This window comes from Hyperolius riggenbachi, chromosome 2, assembly GCF_040937935.1.
Source record: "Hyperolius riggenbachi isolate aHypRig1 chromosome 2, aHypRig1.pri, whole genome shotgun sequence".
Classification (NCBI taxonomy): Eukaryota; Metazoa; Chordata; class Amphibia; order Anura; family Hyperoliidae; genus Hyperolius; species Hyperolius riggenbachi.
Genome location: NC_090647.1, coordinates 411,877,767 through 411,900,117, shown reverse-complemented (window position 1 = coordinate 411,900,117; position 22,351 = coordinate 411,877,767). Strand labels below are relative to the sequence as shown.

Sequence of the window (22,351 nt, the reverse complement as noted above, 5' to 3'; positions counted from 1 at the left end):
TATATGTGCCCAGAATAGGTAGCCAGGGGCTATATGTGCCCAGAATAGGTAGCCAGGGGGTATATGTGCCCGGAATAGGTAGCCAGGGGCTATATGTGCCCAGAATAGGTTAGGTAGCCAGGTGCCCCCCCCCCCCCCCGCAGGAGGAGAACAGTGCAGCAAAGAGAGAGCTGGGAGCAGCGGTGGAGAAGGGGGGCAATCTCCCCCCCCTTCCCTCACCTTAGGGTGCTCTCTCTCCCCCGCTGTCTCCTCCAATATGATGTGCAGGCTGGCGGGTGGCTGCGGGCGGAACTTACCTCTGTGTCGCAGGCGCCGGAAGTTCGGGTCCCGCAGCAGCTGAGATTCGACTCAAAAAAGATCCGGATCAAAGATTCGAATCATTCATGAGCCGGACAACACTATTCAGACTGATTAGTGTTTTGTCCGGCTCATGAATGATTCGGATCTTTGATCCGGATCTTTTTTGAGTCGAATCTCAGCGGCTGCGGGACCCGAACTTCCGGCGCTGGAGCGACACAGAGGTAAGTTCCGCCCGCAGCCACCCGCCAGCCTGCACATCATATTGGAGGAGACCGCGGGGGAGAGAGAGCACCCTAAGGTGAGGGAAGGGGGGGAGATTGCCCCCCTTCTCCACCGCTGCTCCCAGCTCTCTCTCTGCTGCACTGTTCTCCTCCTGCGCTGCGGGGGGGGGGGCTCTAAACCGGACAACTTAATTGTCCGGTTTAGCATGCCTTTTTGCACCGGACACAGCGCACAAAAACCGGACTGTCCGGTGTAAAACCGGTAGGCTAGCGGAAGCACAGGAAGCTGCGGAGTTGATACATTTCTCCGTGTTCCGCTCTACTGCAGCTGCCTGGGAGGTCTGTGTCTCCATTCACTTACATTGTTATCGCCACATCCAAGGGAGCGGTACTTCCTGACCTGACACCGCTTGCGGTAATCTTTATTAATTTACATTTTGTTACATTTTTTACGATAATCACAGCACAAGGCAGTGAGTTATCGCTCTGCTTGGTAGTGTCAGCTTTTCATGCAGAAAGAGCCTTTATGAATGCAGCAGTTGCAGAGTGTTCGGTAAAGTCAGCTGTTTTAAACATTTCCGCATGCGGAAATGCTTTATGAATAATAGCCAATGTATGTATGTATAGAAAGAAAAACGTACTCAAGGTATCACCTCATATTTGTTATAAGTCAGAGCTCATATTTATTAGTGGTAAGTTAAACTTTATTTCACTTTATGGGCGTTTATCAATTTTACTCCCAAAAATCCCTGCAGCTTCTGCTTACTTATACAGATGTTACCTAAAACAAGAGTCTTTATAAGATAAAACGTATGAAATGCGTTTTTGACCCACTATAAACCGTAATTTGCCTACTCCGGGTATCTGAGGTAAAATGGCGTGCGCTGCATTACATAATCTGAACTACAAAACATCCGCACCAAATAAGTGGAATGACCGCCTCCGACTCTAATGACGTCATACGTACAAAATCTCAAAGTATTTTCCAGCTTTGCGTAGACTCGTCATAAGAGCACTCCCGCTGGCTTTCGAGACCGGAGTACGCACAGCTCTCGCGATTCCACCACACAGATGTAGCTTGCAGCTCATAGGCGCTTGTCACAGCAGGCTGCCCAGAGACAAGAGCAGTTCGTACAACAGGATCTTCTTTCTCACGCACGAGCGTTAGTTTCGTCCCGCCCACCCTCTGCGTCGACACTGCGTGTTTTCGTCACGTAACGTCATCTCTATTTATTTGGCCTGCCCGAATCGCCCTGGCGGTCAGTTGGGAGTAGCTCTCGCACTGTTCGCATCGCAATTAGGCGTAGTTTGACTTAGAAAAGCGGCAAACAAACCGATAAAACAACTCTTAAGGTTTTTTTTTTAGTAGATGTGAGAATAATCACGTGTAAACAGAAAGTAATAGATCACTGTAACAGTAATATCCACTTTATACCTCCCACCGGAAAACACCGACCATTTTCCTGCTCGAGGGATCCCGGCCTTATCGTTTAGTTATGAGTCATGTGGCCGTCGAAAATGCTCACGGTCTAGACCAGCAGGTAAGTGTCGGGGAAGTGGTGATGGGTTGGCGGGGTAGACAATAGAGGCCTAGTCTAGTGATGCGCCTTTGTGTGTGCGCAGTTATGTAATGGGTTTAGCTAGATGGTTTACATGCTGTCGACAAGACTGTATTGGGCCGTATGCCACGTTGTAGTTCTTGGAGCCGGTATGTCGCCGGATTCTTCCTATGTTCGCGGTGATTCTGGTGCGTCATCGGTGCCGGAGGCGGTAGCTGGGCCAATTGGAGATAGATCCCGTAGTGTGTGTAAAGATGCCGTTTCCTCCTAGTGAAATTGTGGCAAACTGTGTCTCTGACGCGCTACTGAGGTATTCAGTGTAGGCCGCGCTAACCCAGCTCATCCTCACAATGGCGGCCTTTGTGAGCGGAAAGGGGAGGAGGAAGACACGCAACCGGCTTTCTACTTTGGCCGACTCGTCTCTTTTCCGTGAGCACACGCTGATTGTTCCGTCTCATGAGATCCACTCGCCGTACTTCTGCTGGTGTGCTAAATTGTGTATGAGATTCGGTTTTGTGCTGTTGATTGCCACATTATCTAGCAATTGAAGGCCAGATGTGCTTTGTGCACAGTGCTTGTAGTCTATAGTATCTGGCCTGGTCGTCCATGGATTCAAATGCCCATATACTGTATCTTAAAATCTAAGATCTAAAATTTGACTTTTAGCTGTCTCATGTACAGGTTCAGGGGAAGCTGATCAGATCTGATTAACTAGTGATGGCATTTCAACATTTATTTAAGTATTTATATAGCGCTGACATATTTCGCAGCGCTGTACAGAGTATATTGTCTTGTCACTTACTGTCCCTCAGAGGGGCTCACAATCTAATCCCTACCATAGTCATATGTCTATATATGTACCGTGTAGTGTATGTATCATAGAATAGGGCCAATTTAGTGGGAAGCCAATTAACCTATCTGTATGTTTTTGGAATGTGGGAGGAAACTGGAGTGTCCGGAGGAAACCCACGCAGACACTGGGAGAACATACAAATTCCTTGCAGATGTTGACCTGGCTGGGATTTGAACCGGGGACAAAGCGCTTGCAAGGCGAGAGCGCTAACCACTACGCCACCGTGCTGCCCATGCTCTGTTTCCTGTAGAGAAATAAAATTCACCCAAAAGTAAAACTAACTTTAGGGTAACCACCTATGCTTTTTGTGATGCTGTTCAGAAGTCATAATGTGGCCATGTACAGGTTGAATGAGGCTTAGCCCTCCATGTATTTAAAGTATACTCTGGAAGGCCCATTATAATAGGCACTAGTACGTAAACCACTGGCCTTTTGTGAGACCATGCCTTGCTCAGCAAACTCCTGCCTTTCTTTGTTGTCTGGGGGATACTCAGTCTAGAGACACTGGCTGCCATCTTCCTTGCTTCACTGTTGCCTGGTGGCGTCTTGGTCCAGAGAAACCATGGAAGCCATCTTCGCTGACTGCTGGACCCAGGCCTTAGTCCTGTGACCTGCTCTCTGGTGGCACCTTGTGTTGTATCCGCTAGCTGCGCATGTGCAGAAGGCCCGATGAGTTAGCGGCTACACTACCATCTTATTGTATATAGTGGTAAATCTTGTTACTTGATAAGTGCTTTTGGCCTGATCTGAGAATACTGATTTGGGTAGGGATTGGTCTGCTTGACATAGCATTGTATGAAGTTGCCATACATTGCTTGTGCCATCAATATCTGGTTAATCCAATCATAATGATCGGTCTGGCAGAGATCAGTGCTGCAATGCTAACAACCAATCATTTTTTTAGCAAAATCTATTTCAGGGATAGAGCAGACATCCTGGAATGGGCAATGTTGGATGTGTGGTGGTAGCTGTTAGTTTTTTTTTTTTAACATCTGGACCCTCAGCTGATTGCTTTTTATGTAAAATGTGTAGGGGCTCTATCAGATTTTAAGCTGGTGGCCGTTTGACAGTAAATGGCCACTTTTAGTAGTTTAGGCAAACTTGGCACATATTGGACGGTAAAATGTGTGCAATGAAAGCCTATGAGAACGGACACTTGGTTCTCCCTAAGCTAGTTGCAGTGTCCGCTACGCCAGTTTAGATCGCTGCCGTGACGTAAAACCTGTGTCCCATCGCCGAAGCTGTGTAGGAGGTCCCTTCTATATGGCCTGATGGCCGGCAGAAGCATGGGTATCTCCATTGGGCTGTAAAAGACCAATGAAAATTCTCTTGCCAGGGAGAATTTGACCTAATACAGCCTATGGAGAGCCTCATGCTCCTGCTGGCCTACGGGCTGGATATGGATGGACCAAGCGGTGGTCGTGAGACAGGTGAGCGGCAATATGGACATGATCGATGCAGGAGCAGTTAAACAGACGGGGAATTGGTTGCAAGTGGATGCAAAACGGATGGAACACATCTTCCTAGTGGATGCACTTAGTTTCCATCTGTTCTGTGAACTGGCCCTAGGCCTTACCAGATTCCTTTGAGTTGGGTTCTGGTGTGTAAGCTACACTCCTTGCAGAAAATGAACTCTATTTCAGAAAAAAATAATTGCTTTCGATACTTCTTCAAAATGAACAATATGATTTGCAGCTGACTTGTACAGCTAGGAGCTTTGGGAGGAATGGCTAGACATCCTTACCATATGTAGTTGTTGCTTTATAAAGCGCCAACATTTTCCTTGGCGCTTTAGCGTAAGAAACCTGGGGTAAATACATTGGGGTACAGAGTTGGTAGACATAGTAATTAGTGACAAATGTAACAGGATAAACCAAATGTATAGCAAATTCCAAGACAAAAAGGCCTGCCCTTGTAAGGTAACAAATATAACTATAATTTCAATGCACTTTATGCATCCTGCCTCAAATACACTTAGCACGTTTGACCGTATGGGAAAATGTCTAATGAATGCCTATGAGAATGTACACTTTCATTCTCACTAGGCTAATCTCCACATCCCTGTCACCTGTTTCAATCACCGCCGTGAGGTAATACTCCCATCACCACTGCTCTGTCCCTTCTAAACTGGTATTAGCATGAAAAAGACCAATGGAAATCCTCAGCAAGATAATTCTCATCCGTTCATGTTGGACCTATGAAAATTCTCCCTGCTGCAGCTTATGGAGAGCCTCACGCTTCTGCTGGACTCCGAGCTGAATAGATGGACCGAACGGCGGAGATGGGACAGGTGATCGACAATGCAGAAGTTATCGTTGCAGGAGTGGACAGTGTTGCATGCAGATGCGCTATCTAAATGCGCTCAAGCATGAACTGGCCCTTAGTCTAAAATTATAGAGAGAAAAAAACATGTAAAATTTTAATTTTCATTAAAACAGGATGTTGAATACAGGTAGTCCCAGACATCTGAAGTCTTTGCTCCATTGTCCTTTCTATATCTTTTGCTGAAAGTTCCTCGCTATGCCAATTGTCCCACCTTTACAGCTTCTCAACACCTCTGTACAGCACTCTGTCCCAAATGGTCACCTGAAGAATTGAGTCCTGATTTGTGGGTGACCTTCTTTGTGCACCTTTAAAGAGACACTGTAACATCAAAAAGATCCCCTGGGGGGTACTCACCTCGGGTGGGGGAAGCCTCCGGATCCTAATGAGGCTCCCCACGCCGTCCTCTGTCCCACGGGGGTCTTGCTGCAGCCCTCCGAACAGCCGGCGACAGACCCGACTGTCAGTTCAATATTTACCTTTGCAGGCTCCAGCGGGGTCACTGTGGCTGCTCTCGGCTCCGAACTACACGGCAATACCCGATCTCAGTCGGGTCCGCTCTACTGCGCAGGCACCGGAAACTTGCGCCTGCGCAGTAGATCAGACCCGACGGCGATCGGGTATTTCCACCTACTTCGGAGCCGACAGCCGTCAGAGCGCCTGCACAGGAGCCAGGAAGGTAAATATTGACGTCATCTTTCTCGGAGGGCTGCAGCGAGACCCCTGAGGGACGGAGGACGGCGTGGGAAGCCTCATTAGGATCCGGAGGCTTCCCCCACCCGAGGTGAGTACCCCCCAGGGGATCTTTTGACATTACAGATCCTCTTTAAAGGAAACTTAACCACTTGAGGACCACAGTGGTAACCCCCCCCCCCCCCCCCCCCCTAAAGTCCAGGCTAATTATTACTAAAATGGCCACTGCAGCTTTAAGGCCAAGCTGCAGGGTCGCACAACACAGCACACAAGTGATTCCCTCCCCCTTTTCCCCCACCAACAGAGCTCTCTGTTGGTGGGGTCTGATCGCCCGCGCCCCCCATTTTTTTTAATCAATATTTGCTCTTTTTTAATTTTTACTTTGTGGGTTTTTTTTGTTTTTTTTTTCTGTAGAAAAAACCCTCCTTACCCCCAGCCGGCCAATCAGGTGATCGGCTGTCATAGGCTTCTGCCTATGAGAGCCGATCTCTCTTGTCCCCAGTGCAGCGTTGCTGCTGATTGCAACGCTGCACTGTGTAAATGGATAGTCTCCCGAGCGGCAATAGCCGGGGCGGAGCTCTGCCCCACGAGAAGGAGATGCACGCGATTTCCTTCAGTAGCCGGCTCCAGGACCTGACGCCAATTGGCGTTAGGCGGTCCAGGGGCTGCTGCCGCGGCCACGCCCATTGGCGTGGTCTTAGAGTAGTTAAACTGAACGGAAGTTTCACTTACCTGGGACTTCTACCAGCCCCTTTCAGCTACCCTGTGCCTGAGCCATCACTCAACGATCCTCTGGTCCCCTGCCACAGCCAAGTTTTTCGTTTTTCAGTGACTGGCCAGTCGATGGCCACTGCACCTTGCTAGACCCGGTTGCGCACTTCATTCAATCACACTCGCGGCGCCAGCAGTTTCCTGTGCAGTAGGGGAAAATCTTGTACTATGCCTGCGCAGAATGCTCCTGTTGACGGCCGTGCAGTGGCAATCTACTGGCTAGTTGCTGAAAAATGACTGACTCATTGGGGGACCAGAAGATTGTTGTGACGGCATGGGCACAGGGTGGCTGTAGAGAGCTGGTAGAAGCCCCAGGTTAGTGAAACTTTTTCTTCAGTTTGGTTTAGGTTCACTTTAAAGGGAACCTAAAGAGAACTGGTGATTCTTCAATGCTCCTGTAACCCACATAATCTTTCAGCTGGATGTGCGGCCACAGTCCACACACAGTAGATACAAATATTGTGCAGAAGGCTCCCGGTAAAGGGAGCACGATTGAGGGTGTCTAGTGCTGCTCATCCAGTCACTCAGCTGGCTAAAAGAGAGGCACTGTGGGTGACTGGAGCATTGTGGAATCATAGCGCAGGCACAGGACGGCTGCAGGTGGCTGGTAGAAGCCCCAGGTAAGTTAAACTCGGGGGAGGGGGCCTCAGGTTAAAGTTTACAAGCTTCTGTTCACTGGTGGATTACTGTGGTTACCCAATATCATCCAAATCATTCATGAGAAAATTTGTCCTAATGGAACAGGAAAAATGTGCACACGCCTACCTTTATAAATCCCCGTGTATGATTTGAACCCTTAAAGCAAACTTGAAGGTGAGAAAAGTCACTTAAAGGACTTGCGATGCAAAGTATGGAAAAAAGTGAAGTACCTGTTTCACATTACAATCCTCCTAGGACGCCGTCCACGCCCTCATTTTGACTTTATTTTTATTTCCTTGCAGCCGGCTCCTCAACCCTCACATTTTAAAATACTATATACAATACTATATACTGTAATGGCAATGTAAGTAATCCGTATTAAAACTATATTTCTCTTGCCACGCTATATTTTTTTTTACAATCTAAAACATTTGCCATCAAATTCCATTTTAATATGGATTATTTTTACTTGCATTGCCATTTCAGTATATAGTAATACAATGTAATGCCCAGTCTGGTCTCTGCTGAGGGGACGTGGCCTCACATGCCCTGCTAGTAGTCATGTGAGCCAGCCCGCATGACATCACAAGACCGCTGGGAGTGAGGACGCGGGGTGGACAGCTCTAGACCTGTGCAGCCACATTCAGGCAGGGAACACACTTGACTGTTTTCGTACGCGGTTTCTGCACAGAAAAACTGAGAACTCATGTTAATCAATGTGCTAATGCACACTTACTGTGTTCTCACGCAGAAAAAAACTGACATTCTGCATCATGATTCTGCACATTTTGGCAGTTTTCTCTATCAATTACATCAGCTGCTGTGAAAAACGCGCGCGGTTTCCTGCATTTGATTTCAATTACGATTCTATTTACGATCCGATTAAATCTGACTTGTCCGATTAAGATTCAATTCGACTTGCCATTGTTTTGCAGAGTATCAAACGAAGTGCGTTCACTTGCGTTAGGTTTGCTTAAAAGCAATAGGATTAGCCATACTATGCCAGCTGAAAAAACATATATGTAGATAAATACTTGATCTACTTACATATTGTACTGACCACAATTTGATTTCAGTGAATTGAATTTAATATAGTAAATTAAGAGATTTCTGTTCCTGGTGGGGGCCATGTCTTTTGCACACGGTTTAGGCTAAATCCTGATGTAGTTTCTGCCCTTTACTTTTTCTTTTCTCCACCAATCGCTGAGTCACCTTAGCCTAGCTTGTAAACGCGGGTAGGGGGATCGTGTTTCAGATAAGCAGCTAGGCAGGGAAATGGAAGAGGAGGAATATATTATAGATAAAAAGAACCCGCAGCATGCAACTGTTTGGCACTGACTACTAAAGGGCCAGTGCTCCTCAAGTATGTGATAAATCCAAATTATAATAGAACATTTTGAATGCAGGATTAGCATCTTTATCACTTAATGCACTCAGACCAGTTGCTTTAAAAGCAAACCTGAATTGAAAATTGTCAAAATAACCGTCATACTTGCTTCCTGTGTAGTCTGCTTGTCAATCTTTTTCCTCTCCCATGCCCTATTTGTCCACTGTGATCGATGGAATTCTGCATCCTCCATTTTAAAAATGGCAATAACCCTGTAACAGCTTCTGGGTCAGCAAACTGTTACTGTAACTTTGCCCTCATGTGCCATAAGGAAACATGGACATTACTTCGCACATCAGACGTCCTTTCAGTTAAACAGCAACTGAAATGTCAGTTCTAACAAAATATTATCGCTAGTGGCCACCTTTAGAAGAAATTGGTGAGCTGCTGAAAGTTAAGTATGTAATATTAAAGGGACTCTGAAGCGAGAATAAATCTCGCTTCAGAGCTCATAGTTAGCAGGGGCATGTGTGCCCCTGCTAAACCGCCGCTATCCCGCAGCTAAACGGGGGTCCCTTCACCCCCAAACCCACCCCCGCATACCTTGGTCGCAAACTTGGTCGTGATTTATTTCTTCCTGGAGGCAGGGCTTACGGCTGCAGCCCTGCCTCCAGTCGCGTCTAGCAGCGGTGCATCGCCGCCTCTCCCCGCCCCTCTCAGTGAAGGAAGACTGAGGGGCGGGGGAGAGGCGGAGATGCGCGCTGACAGACGCGCGTGGGGCAGGGCTGTGGCGGTTAGCCCTGTCTCTATGCGGAAGAGGGGATGCGCTGCACGGAGGAGGATTTGGGGGTGAAGGGACCCCCGTTTAGCGGCGGTTTAGCAGGGACACACATGCCCCTGCTATGAGGTCTGAAGCGAGATCTTGGGAAGCACCTGTACACATGCTTGATTTCACGGCCGTAATTTGTATTTCTATTTTCCTGGTATCATTTACCTGGCCTACCACCCTGCAACTATAGATATTTGACAGTGATATTCCTATGGGGCTGACGCATCGTTTGTGATGTGGCAGGGTGTCGGAATAACACACTGGCTACAGTTCATTTTAACGTGTGTTTACCAGGGATGTGGAGTCAGAGCAATTTTTGAGTACCTGGAGTCGGTTTCATAAACTTATTCTGATGATTTTTGTACAGACTCCACAGCCCTGGTGTGTACTTTGCAAGTTTTTGGTTGCAGTTGCATGGAATCACGTTGAATTGTACATAGCATGCAAGGAGCCTATTCTGTTAACTTATCTAATGCAGGTCTTATGCCTGGTACACACCATGCAGTTTCCCATCAGATAAATGGGTTGATGGATAATTTCTGACAAATCCTATAGGATTTCCGATTGATTTTCTGATCACTTCTATACAAATTGATTGGAAATCAGATCAGACCTGTCATAAATTATCTATTCGACCCATCTATCTGATGGGAAATTGCATGGTGTACCAGACTTTACACACCTGGTTTCCTACTTGATTCCTGGAAGATATGCTATAGATTTGCATAAGATTCAATCACATTCCACATTGTCATTTTTTGTCAATGAAAATTTGTGTAAATGATCAGTTAGACTGGTAGGAAAGACTTGATGGCTCAACTAGGTTAAATAGAAGTGTCAGGATTTTAATGCTCAAAGGAAAATTCAATGGGCAATGTTGTAAACATTGTCTAGGACCCAGCTTTTCATACAATAAAGACATAAATTAGGATGTTTAACTACTTAAGCCTTTTGGATATATCTGCTCTGTCCACAAGGCTGCTGCGCGCTCCCGTGGCAGATCACGAGTGCTCCCGCGTCGCCACATGTTAGCCCTGAGATCAATTAATGAGTGCCTCTATTAGAAGCCGCCATCTTTTTAAAGAAAGTTTCATGTCCTCCCTTCACTCCCTGTAAGAAAAAATATAGAATGAGTCAATCTTGTTGCCAAAGAGTAAAACTACATGTACATACACTTTTTTTTTTTTTTTTTATGAACTTTCAAACCATTACATTTCAAATTAACGGTTTACCTCCCACACTCAAATACCCAAATAAAATTATTTAAAAAAAATTACAATTACAAAGTTAGTTACCTAACTCTTTTAATATGCATGTCAAGAGGGTATATTTTTCAAAATTATAAGCTTGTAAATTGTGATGGAAGCAGAACTGAGAAAAGTGCATCTTTATTTCCAAATAAGATATTGGTGTCATACATTGTGATGGGGACATAATTTAAATGGTGTAATAACCGGGGACAAATGGGCAAATAAAATACGTGGGTTTTAATGATGGTAGCATTTATTTTAAAGCTATACTGGCTGAAAATTGAGAATTTTTTTTTTTTAGATATTTTTCTTTATATTCCTATTAAAATTCATTTAGAAAAAAATTCTGTGCCATATGTACCAACCTAAGAAAGCTTAATTGGTGGCGTAAAAAAGATATAGATTGTGATAATTGGTGGCGAATGAATGGGAGGTGAAAATTGCTTGTATGCATAAGGTGAAAAATGACTGAATGCTGAACTGGTTAAATTCTTATGTACAATGTGTTGCAGGAACTTGTTTACTTCATGTGTAATGTGGAGTATTTGGCAACATTTCTTAAACTGTCATGCATTTTCTGTTATTGCGGGCTGTGATCATCTTAATGTACCAGAGCTGAGCTCAAATAAGTTTTAATACACACCTGGGGCTGGAGGATGCCCCAGGTATGCATAAAACTTTTATTTTAGCTCAGCTCTGGTTTCCTTTAAAGAGACACTGAAGCGAGACTAAATCTCTCTTCAGCTCTCATATATAGCAGGGGCACGTGTGCCCCTGCTAAAACGCCGCTATCCCACGGCTAAACTGGGGTCCCTTCACCCCCAACCCACCCCCCGCAAAAGATGGTCGGAAAGTTGGTCGTAGAAAATCTCTTCCTGGAGGCAGGGCTAACGGCTGCAGCCCTGCCTACAGTCGCGTCTATCAGACGCGCATCGCCGCCTCTCCCCCGCCCCTCTCAGTGAAGGAAGACTGAGAGGGGCGGGGGAGAGGCGTAGATACGCGCTGACAGACACGCGTGGGGCAGGGCTGCGGCGGTCAGCCCTGCCCCAATGCGGAAGCGCTCCCCCGCTTTACGGAGGGGGTTTGGGGGGACAGGGACCCCCGTTAAGCCGCGGGATAGCAGCGTTTTAGCAGGGGCACACGTGCCCCTGCTATATATGAGGTCTGAAGCGAGATCTATTCTTGCTTCAGACTCTCTTTAAAGGGCATCAGTTGGCTGCCTTAAAACTCATGGTTTGTCCTTTTTTCCCTTCTGGTTTTACTCCAAGAGCATGCAGAAGTCTCTGGGTCAGCAGCCTGACCTGGAAGCCGAGGTCTGCAATAGCCAGTGCCTGCGCATGTCAGAAGCATTCTGCTGCTATGTCCTCGCTCCCAGCAGTCTGCGACTGTGTCCCAGGAGGTTAATGAATCTAAATGTTTGTTTTTTTCCCTAGACAGTTTCTATGGATATCTTTTAAGATCACAGCCTGCAAACCCCAAAAAGAAAATGCAATACATACAAAAAATACAATGACATTGTATAACAAATGAGACAATACCTGGACTGTTGGATTTAAAAGATTTTTTTTTTTTTTTTTTAAATCTGACTATTTAATTTTTTAGGTTGACTTGTGGTTGCAATCACATTACACACGAATAATTAGGGGCAACCATTTTGCTACCCAACTTTTCATTGTGGCAGTTTCATTAGACATTGCCTAATCAACTAGAGCATGAAGCGCCTAGTCTATATCCCAAGTTAAATTGAGTCTGAAGCCTAAAAAAAAAAACTCGCCTGAGGGAAGGCTCTGGATCCTAATGAGCCTTCACATTCCACCACTGGCTCCCCCATTAGCAGTCTCCGACCAATTGGTTGGAGACTTATCTGCCTGTCCCGAGGCTTTGGAAGTCTTTTGGAGCCCAAACACTTCCGAAGACGGGCTTCTCCAAACTGCGGATGTAGGAGTACATGGTCTTGTGCGCTCCCGCATGTGCAGTTACGAGCTGCCAGTCTTCAGGAGCACTTGGGCTCCCTGAAAATTTATGACACTCCTGTGGCAGGAGATTTGAGACTGGGTCCAGTGCTGGAATGCAGGAACTACGAGAGGAACGGGAATGCTCATTAGGACTCAGCCTTCCCTTTATTTTTTTTCCCTTTTTGGCTTTTTGCCCCGTTTCCCTTTGAGCCACAGATGAAGCTGCTCAAGCTGGCTGCGGTGAGTGACCCCGGATGCCACAATGCATGCCAGGAGAGTTTTCAGTTACAGGTAGTACCCGGTTAACAAACGAGATGGGGACTAGGCCTGAAAGATAAATCGAATTTAAACCGAAATCGTGATCACCAAGATCACAAATTCAGAATCGACAAAGCGGCAATTATCGCGACCACATCATTTCCACATAGGGAAGTTTGAAGTAGTGGCTTCAAACTTCCCCAAAGTCCCAGCGCGTGCGTCCCGCAGCGTTGGACATACCTTCTGCACGAGTCCAACGCTGTCCGTCCTCTATCGCCGTCTGCCGGCTCTTGTGCTTGGCAAAACTCCAGGTTCCTGTATGTCACATGACATACAGGAAGTATTCCGAGCATTAGAGCCTGCAGGAGGTGAAGTGGATAGATGGGCATCTCTGGACTCGTGCTGGAAGCTATGTCCAGAACTGGTGCAGCTTTTGGGAAAAAGGAGGCACAGAGCGGGCACAAAGAGACACATAGGGGGCACAGAGAGAAACCGTGAGAACAGACACAAAGGGGGCAAGAGAGAGACCGAGGAGGCATAAAGAGGCAAAGGGGGCACAAAGAGACAGGGAGAAAGGGGGGGAACAAAGTTTGATTTGAAGGAAATCGTGAATTGAATCGAAATCGCAATTTCAGACAGAAATCACTCAATTCAATATTTTCCTAAAATCGTTCAGGCCTAATGGGGATTGTAGGTTCGTTCGTTAACCTGAATCTGTTCAGTTGGAACATTGTGCCATCTCTGTCCGCTGTACTTCCTCTGTGCCTACAGTGTCCCCCTCTGTCACCTCTGCCCTCTGCACCTACTTAGACAAGTTTAAAAGCCATTTTTTTTCTTTGAATTTTTTTAAAATCTATTTTTCGACTTGTTCCCATGTAAACACAGAATCCATGCCGTTCGTATTGGTGGGTTGTTTGTAAGTTGGACTACATGTACTGTGGTACATGCCCCAACCAGGGGATGTAATTACACGGACTACAGCTCCCCAGGGATGTGGAGTCTGTACAAAAATCATCCAACTCCTGAATTTATGAACCCTACGACTCAGGTATTCAAAATGGCTCAGACCCCTTAGTCTAATATTTACCAGGGCTTTGGATTTGATACAAAAATCATCCGACTCTGACTCCTCAGTCTATGAAACCACCGCAATTTTGGGTAACTGGAGTTGGCGTCTGACTCCACAGCCCTGTCTCTCTCCCGCTGTGCATTGACAGCCATGGCCATTATGAGCTGTAGTGCAAGGAGAAGCAACATGGAGGCACACAGACTGGGGGGTGCGCCATCCAGCTCTCGTAGGAAAGTGCTTGTTGCCCCCCAAAAGCCCACACCATTAATCTCCAAATGAAATGCCTTGTGTATCAGGTCCCTGCTGCAATAGTCTGCGTGGTTACCAGGACTGTATCATGTAGATAGGTGCCACTTCCCTGTCATTATTCAGAGGAATGATTAACGGTTTTCAGCCCTGCCCACACACTTTCTCACATCAGATGAGATCAGCTGAAAGATTTTTCAAATACAGAGAGGATCTGCAGAGGACCCTTACTTTATTCCTGTGTTGGGATGCTTAACCACTTGCCGACTGCGTCACGCCGATGGGCATGGCCGCGGCAGCTCCAAGACCGCCAAACGCCAAGTGGCGTAAAGTCCTAGGGCTTGCATTTGCAGGAGATCCTGCTTGGTGAACGGAGCCGCTCGGGAGACTAACGGCGAAACTGCCGCTTAATTGTATTGTACAGTGCTGCGATCTGCAGCAGCGCTGTACTGGGGACAGCAGTGTGACACTGCTGTCCCCCTGGGGGACAATAAAGCAATCGGCTCTCATAGGCTGTAGCCTATGACAGCCGATCGTCGTTATTGGCTGCCTGGGGGGTGGGAGGGACAGAGGGGGGAAAATATATTAAATACACAAATTTAATAAAAAAAAATAACATAAATATTTATATATAAAACACTGCAGGGGCGATCTTGGTCCTCCAGAGGATTAAGGGATACTGTAGCAGCCTCGGGGGGAAAATGAGTTGAACTTACCTGGGGCTTCGAATGGTCCCGTGCAGACATCCTGTGCCTGCGCAGCCAGTCACCGATGCTCCGGCCCCGCCTCTTGTTCACCTCTGGAATTTCAGACTTTAAAGTCTGAAAACCACTGCGCCTGCGTTGCAGTGTCCTCGCTCCCGCTGATGTCACAAGGAGCATACTGTGCAGGCATAGACCATACTGGGCCTGCGCAGTACGCTCCTGGTGACATCAGCGGGAGCTAGGACACGGCAACACAGGCGCAGTGGTTTTCAGACTTTATAAAGTCTTAAATTCCAGAAGTGAACCGGAGGCGGGGCCGGAGCATCGGTGACTGGCTGCACGGGCACAGGATGTCTGCGGGTGATCATTTGAAGCCCCGGGTAAGTTAAACTAATTTTCCCCCGAGGCCCCTACAGTATCCCTTTAAGGTAGCCAGACATCAAGTGGCAGATTCGACCAAGACAAATCTGTCTGATCGGAGAGAGCTCTCAGCTGCCCATACACCAACTCCCCATTGATCTCAGCATACAATTTGTAAGGAGTCTGCAGTCAGCTGCCTTTCCTTTGCTCCGTAGTGTATAAATGTGCATTTATACATTGCCTGTCCTGTGTGGTGCACATGTGCTGTCACAAATGTGCTGCGTGCTATGCGCCAGCAGTGTGTATTAGACTAATGGGATAGCAGTAGGTTGGGTAGACAAATGGTCACCAAAACACAGGGCAGGTACTGTGTAAATGCACACACGTACACGCACATTTATACATCAGGTGAACAGCGTTGGGTGTTTGGTCATGTTTGTGCCTATATCGCTTGCCTTTACAGTCGCGCTCGCAATCGGCCATGACGGCCTGACATCTTGCAGCGTGTCCCGATCGATACATGCGACCAATTTCGGCCACAAATTGGTTGCGTCTTCGATCAGGCATGCACTTGGCCGCATAGATTTTCATCTGATTCCAGTATAATTTAATCTGATGTACGATCGGCTGTTAAGTTACCTGATGTATGGCCACCTTTACAGCCACCATTCAGAACAAGCTTTTCCTGGCTGTAATCTTAAGCCCCATCTAGACGGAGCGATCCAGCGGCTCGATTAGCCGCCGGATCAACTCTTCTGCATCCCAGCACGTCCCCACATGCGTCGGATTCGATACCCGCCCGTCCCCTCCGGCGCCGCTTATCTTCCGCTCGATTCCCTGCTATTGTCCGCTCGCGGGGGTCGAGCAGGGAATTGGCCACAGCGAGATCGGACCTGTCGGATCTTATCAATCGAGTCGCATCAGCGGCTCGATTGATAAGCAAGATCGGCACGTGTAGACCCGGCTTTACTATGTGAAGCAGAGACCAAGGCACATAGAGCTGCAGCTAAAGAGTTATTTACACACTGTTCTGCTATAACCTTTTCTGGCATCCTGAAGACATTTCGGTACAGGCCAGGAAGGACTTTCGGTATGCTGGATACATTCTTCCTGAGTAAAGCCCACAGTGAAAAAGGTTCTGTTAATCTCATATTTTCTTAATACAGTATAAATGAAAAGATGAAGAAAATACTTCATATTTACTAGTAATTAAGTGACATTTCAAATTTTAACTTTGATAATGTTCTAAATGTAAAACTGTAGTTTTCCCAGTTTTGCACTCCATTTTTGGTTTGTATAGCTGCCCAGCAGGGCAATGGCTAAAGGCTTATTTTTCCCTAAATTCTGCATAACGCTAGGTCAGGTTTGCATATGTTGGACTTCATTTTACAAATTGGCACATAAATGCAGGTCAGCTCTTCAGTAATGTAGGTAAATGCTAAAATTGGCAGTTATACTTAAAACATACAATCCCTGCACATGTTTTACCTTAAAGGGAACCAGAGAGGAACGGCATTAAAAAATAGAACAAGATTTTTATGCATGCCTGGGGCTTCTTCCAGCCCCATAAGCTTGGATCGCTCCCACGCCGCCATCCTCCGCTTCCTGGATCGGCGGTACCGGGTCCTGTCACTTCTGGCAGACGCGGACAATTGTCCGCATCACAGGGGCTCCCTCCATACTCGTTCGCATGAGGCTGCGCCGTAGGCAGCCTCATGCGTATGTGTATGGAGGGAGCCCCGTGTGATGCGGACATTTGGCCGCGTCTGCCGGCTGACTGGCCGACTCGCGGCAATGACGGGACCCGGTACCGGCAGATCCAGGCAGCAGAGGACGGCGGCGTGGGAGCGATCCGTGCGTATGGGGCTGGAGGAAGCCCCAGGTATGTATAAAAGCTCCCCCCCCCCCCCCCCGACCTCTCTGGTTCCCTTTAACGTGGTTAGGTTGACATGTGTAACTGTAGCTCCTAAGGTTTTTCTGTAAAAGATTTCAATTACTGTAGTATACATTTCTAATATTTAGTTAGCTGTGCAGTATGTTTCTACATGCACTGATTTCTGAAGGCTTTGACGAGGTGGCAGTCTTGCACAAGCATCTTTTCTTGGCATACCTCCATTTTGTCTTTCGAAACCTCTTGCTTTGTCTTTAGCTGCAGTACCAAATCTAGCCAGGCAATAGCTTATTTGAGCTATGCATTGCAGTAAAATGTTGCAAGGTTGTATGCTTGCAGTAAATGTTCAGTAGCAAAATTGACATGCATTTGGCTGATTTAAGTGCACGCTATTCATTCAAAATTTTCTTTCTTAGTTTGCTGGCCTAGACTTGAATTCTGCTGACTCGCAGAGTGAAGTTGGCTCTGGAACTAGTAAGTAATCCTGCCTTATCCTGTAGCAGAAAACTTTGGTTTAACTGAATTTACCAAGAAACCTAACTGTTCCTTTGCTTTTTAGAAGGGCGTTACATTCCTCCACACTTAAGAAACAAAGAAGCTTCAAGGCAAGGTAAGTGTCTCAAAAACTTGAATTTAGCTTGTGATGGAGAATCAAGGTAAGTGTAGTGTTGCTTACCTTTGAAAAGAGAATGTCATGTAGACTTTTTTTTTTTTTCCTCTCAAAATTGTCTTAACTGGAGACTTAACGAATTGAGGGGCTTAAAACTAGTTTAAAATCAGGTTGTCTGCTTATATTTAATGACTTAGTATTTTATAGTATTTATACTGTACTTTAAAAAAGTGCAATTTTGTTTGTAAAACAATTGTCACCATCTGTCTAGCTTTATCAACTGAGATTGGTGGACATTGTTCTGAAAGATGTATTATTATGTAGGTTATCCAAGGTGTCAATACCCAGCTGTAGATGTGTATAAGGGCTACGGTGATTGGTGGTCCCAAAGAAATGGTACGATTGGTTACCTGCCTTGGTGTGTTGGCTGCACAATAGCTTGACCTGCATAAGCTAGCTATTGAGCTGCCTGTGAATTGCAGTGGAATTCTAATTGTGACACTTGTAGAAGCTTTGTTTGACTTTCTTGGTTTAAGAAATTGAGAATAGAGCCTGCATTAGTGGTCTGAATAGTGATCTTTTTGAATCTTACGGTAAAAGCAGACTAATGCAGGATTTTACTGATTTTATTAGTTGTAGATTCTTATAAATTGTAAACTCTGCTACATTTCTAGTGTATGGCATAATGGAAACCTGATAATGATTCCCATGTGACTATCTGGCAGCAATTAATGACTACTAATGTGCATGTAACATTACACTGGGGTTTGTCAGCTTGCTTTTAGACACTAGTTTAATGGTTATTTTGTATTTACTCGGTTCACTTTTACAAAAACTACAGGTTTTTTTTGTTTTTCACAATTGATACTTAAACACATTTATTCTTGCAAGACTCAAGCTGGGACTCTGGACGGAATGGCAACGCTTATGTGAATGGGACTCACGAGGACAGAGACAGTCGGTTGAATGGGTTCGATCGCAGTGGATTTGGAAGTCGAGGTACTGGCCGCACTGATAGAGGTAAAAAGGTCTTCTATATCTCTTGTAATTGCATGGGGTCAGTGCTGCACTAGATAGCAATGCAATGACTACATTGCAGTATAACATACAACACACCCCAGTGTGAATAAACACATTTATATGAAGTGCATTTCTCCCGAAATGCACCATAATTACTTTTTCTCCTATATTGCTGCTGCTTATAGTAGGTGAATTTTGACAAGTCTATCTTATGGGAAGCGCTCAGCATTTTTTTATTCTTTAGAAAAGCACTATGGAAAGGATCTATATAAGGGCCTGTTTCCACTACACGCAGATTGGATGCAGAAAAACTGACTCCAATGAATGCCTATGGGAAAATCTGCATCAGAATAATCACGTTTAGTGGAAACAGGCCCATAGGCATTCATTGGAGTCAGTTTTTCTGCATCAAATCTGCGTGTAGTGGAAACAGGCCCTTTGGATGCTGATCGGTCTCTGGGGTTGCTTGCATGCTACTTTGGCAGTTGCACTGAGCAACTGCTTAGTAACTGCTTTTGAAAATAAAGGAAACCCCAGAGTATCTTGAGGAGATGGGACTAGTCTTACTATTAAAGCTAGATAGGAAAGTAACAATTTTTTTCTGGAACTAATGTACATATTATAGGTATGCATATACATGCATTTTAAAACCTTTTCACGAGGGTTCTTTTAAGGAAAGAAAAAATTAGAGACCACTTATTCTCAGTCTATTTAAAATTAATGGATACTCCCTATCTGTAAGCTCGTATGTGAGTTAAGATTCAATTAAGTAACCCGCCCCAATAGCTGTGCTCCTTCAGCTGTTGCACGCCATTTTTTCATAAACTGCTAAATCCCAGTTTTGTGATCTGCCTAAAGGTGCCCATTAACAGTACAATTTTCACGAAATGCAATCTTTCGATGCGATTTGGACTATTGTAGCTAATTGGAAGGCAATTATCGATCACGTTTACATTTACAATCATTCACTACACAACCAATTAACAAATCTTTGCTTCCCATCAATCACATCCAGCAAAATCCACATTTTGGTTTGACGAAAATCCAACCAAAAAAAAAAAATTATGGTTCGTAATAGTCTGTGCCAATCAACGGAGATATTTTACATCCCAATTCGATCTGAATTTCTGATCTCTCTAAAAACATTTTCACTAGAAATTGGACAGTTAGTGCGTTTTTTGTTTTGTTTCTGCCGACCAACCAACCACCAAACCCCTCCCCCCCCTCCCTCCCTCCCAATATGGTTGATCACTTGAATGAATCTGCTAGAAATCGATGCTGCAAACTATTCCCCGAATACGTTTTTTTCTATGCGGTACTAAAGTTTTGGTAGCTTGGCGGCAGGTCAGGAGCACATCGCTAGTGGCATTTTATTAGCTGACGAAGCTACTCTAACTCTACTACTCTTCTCTCCCCGCTGCCTCTTCCTCTCAGTTTCAGGGCGACTGTGATGTCCCAAATGCTAGGGGGGCCATATACTAGAGACCCCTAGTGATCAGGCAAGGTACATGCCATTCTGCGTAGTCTCGCATGCATCCTGAGACCCGGGCATGCAGAAGCGGCCGGCATGGAGAGTAAGCGAGCCCAGGACTGTCTGGCAGACAGATGAGAAACACTGGGCGCACACCCAGCAGGCACAGATTTCCAAAAATTTCAGGCTGAAGTCAATTGAAAACCTGTGTGGAGAGATTTGAGCTGTCCTGCCTCAAACACTCGTCTCTATTCCCCTCCCTCCCCAAGTTTTTAATGGTTATGCATTTCCTTTTGTTTAATAGAGGTCAGTCTTAAATATATTTACACTAGTGTATTTGTTTTGTAGGTTTCTATGATCGAGATAATTCTGGGTGGAATGCAAGAGACAAAGACGCTTACAGCAGCTTTGGGTCACGCAATGACCGTGGAAAATCAGGTTTATTTAGTGACAGGGGAAGTGGAAGTCGCAGGTGAGTTAGAATTGTTATACTTTATTTTTATTTTTTATTTTTTTGTACAGATTAAAGCTTTTGCACCATGTTCGTATCTGTCTTTGTCGGATCATTTGTATATCTTGGTTTTGGGTTTGCGGCCAGCTTCTGGAAAACCTTGCAGTCCAGAAGTTGAGACAGAAATGTAGCTGGCTGATAAGTGACCACCTTTTTTTTTTTTTTTTTTTTTTCTCTCTCCCCTTTCTTCCTTGTTCACTTTTATGGGTGGGAGATGGGAGGTGCTGTCCAAGAAAGGAGCATGTTTATGCACAGAATGGATGCAACATGTAAAAGACTGATGGAGTTGGAGTTTGCCTGGCAGACTAGAAAAGGGTAGTCAGACTAGTTACATTGTATGTGTAATCTATTAAACAGTAAATTTTTGCAGCTAAAGCCAGTGGATACCGTTTTAAAAATAAGTCAGATACTCACCTAAGGAGAGGGAAGGCTCGGTCCTAATGAGCCTTCCCTCTCCTCTCCCAGTGCCCTCGGTGCTGCGCTGGCTCCCCGTTCGTGTCCGCCGCCGCAGGGACTTCGGAGGTCTTCGGGAGCACTCGGGCTGCTCCATACTATGCACGCGCGAGTGCGTCATAGAGGGCGCATGCATAGTATGGAGCGGCCCGTCTTCGGGAGCCCGAGTGCTTCCGAAACATCCCTTCGGCTGCGGAAGTGGCAGTATTTGACCGAACTGTTCGAATACTGCCACGGGGGATCCTGCGCGGGATCGGGCACCGGGAGAGGAGCGGGAAGGCTCATTAGGACCGAGCCTTCCCCCTCCTTAGGTGAGTTTCTGACTTTTTTTTTTTTTAACGGTAAACATTCACTTTAAGTTGATGCCCATTTCTAGTCATAAGCTACTGCCTGAAAGACAGGCTGCACTGCTCCCTGCTGAGCAGCATGCTCTGCCATACGGCACATGGGGTAGAATAGTACCATTTAGCAACAGCTCTTGCTCACCACATTGCTAGAAAGGAGTGGCACTTTGATACTTGTACATACTTAAGATTGTTGGCTGATATGATCCAAGAACCGTTTCAGTTGAGAACATATATTTATAACCCTCCCAATTGCTGCAGTACAAGTTCTGATCTGTACATGCCTTTAATTTCAGCATAGTGCTGCCACATTAACTCATGCTGCTGAACTTTGCGCCAGTCTTTTCAGTTTGGAGGTCTGTAGCTGAGCTGACATACACTGGTTGAAAGACTCAAACCCTCCATTCACCCAGTCATTGAAAGTGATGGCAGCCTTTGAGTGCTCTCAGGAAGACTTGTTCTGCATACACAAGCCAGCTCTACTGAGGCGGTTCATGGCCCTCTCAGCTGAGAATCTAGTGTACTGTATGTACAATATGTAATCTGACCAGGAGGGCCCACATCTTTAAGATCTAAAGCCCAATCTACATGATACGATTCTTTATACGATTCTATTTACGATCCGATTAAATCCGACATGTTCGATTGGGATTCAATTCGATTTGCCATTGCAAAACAATGCCAAATCGAATTGA

The 22,351-nt window shown here is 45.8% G+C and overlaps 1 protein-coding gene across 2 annotated transcripts in view; it reads left to right on the top strand.

The window, feature by feature from the left end:
* The first annotated feature begins 1,758 nt into the window (after window positions 1–1,758).
* The window catches only part of DDX3X (DEAD-box helicase 3 X-linked), a 63,094-nt gene continuing 42,501 nt past the window's right edge, over window positions 1,759–22,351 (top strand). The window contains exons 1-6 of one of the 2 annotated variants that reach the window (XM_068269851.1): window positions 1,759–2,062; window positions 17,664–17,721; window positions 17,807–17,857; window positions 18,182–18,253; window positions 18,749–18,877; window positions 20,697–20,820. In XM_068269851.1, coding sequence (XP_068125952.1) covers window positions 2,018–2,062; window positions 17,664–17,721; window positions 17,807–17,857; window positions 18,182–18,253; window positions 18,749–18,877; window positions 20,697–20,820 — 479 coding nt within the window. In that variant the 5' untranslated portion in view covers window positions 1,759–2,017. The remainder of the gene's footprint in view (window positions 2,063–17,663; window positions 17,722–17,806; window positions 17,858–18,181; window positions 18,254–18,748; window positions 18,878–20,696; window positions 20,821–22,351) is intronic. The other variant, XM_068269852.1, reaches the window with a different exon arrangement.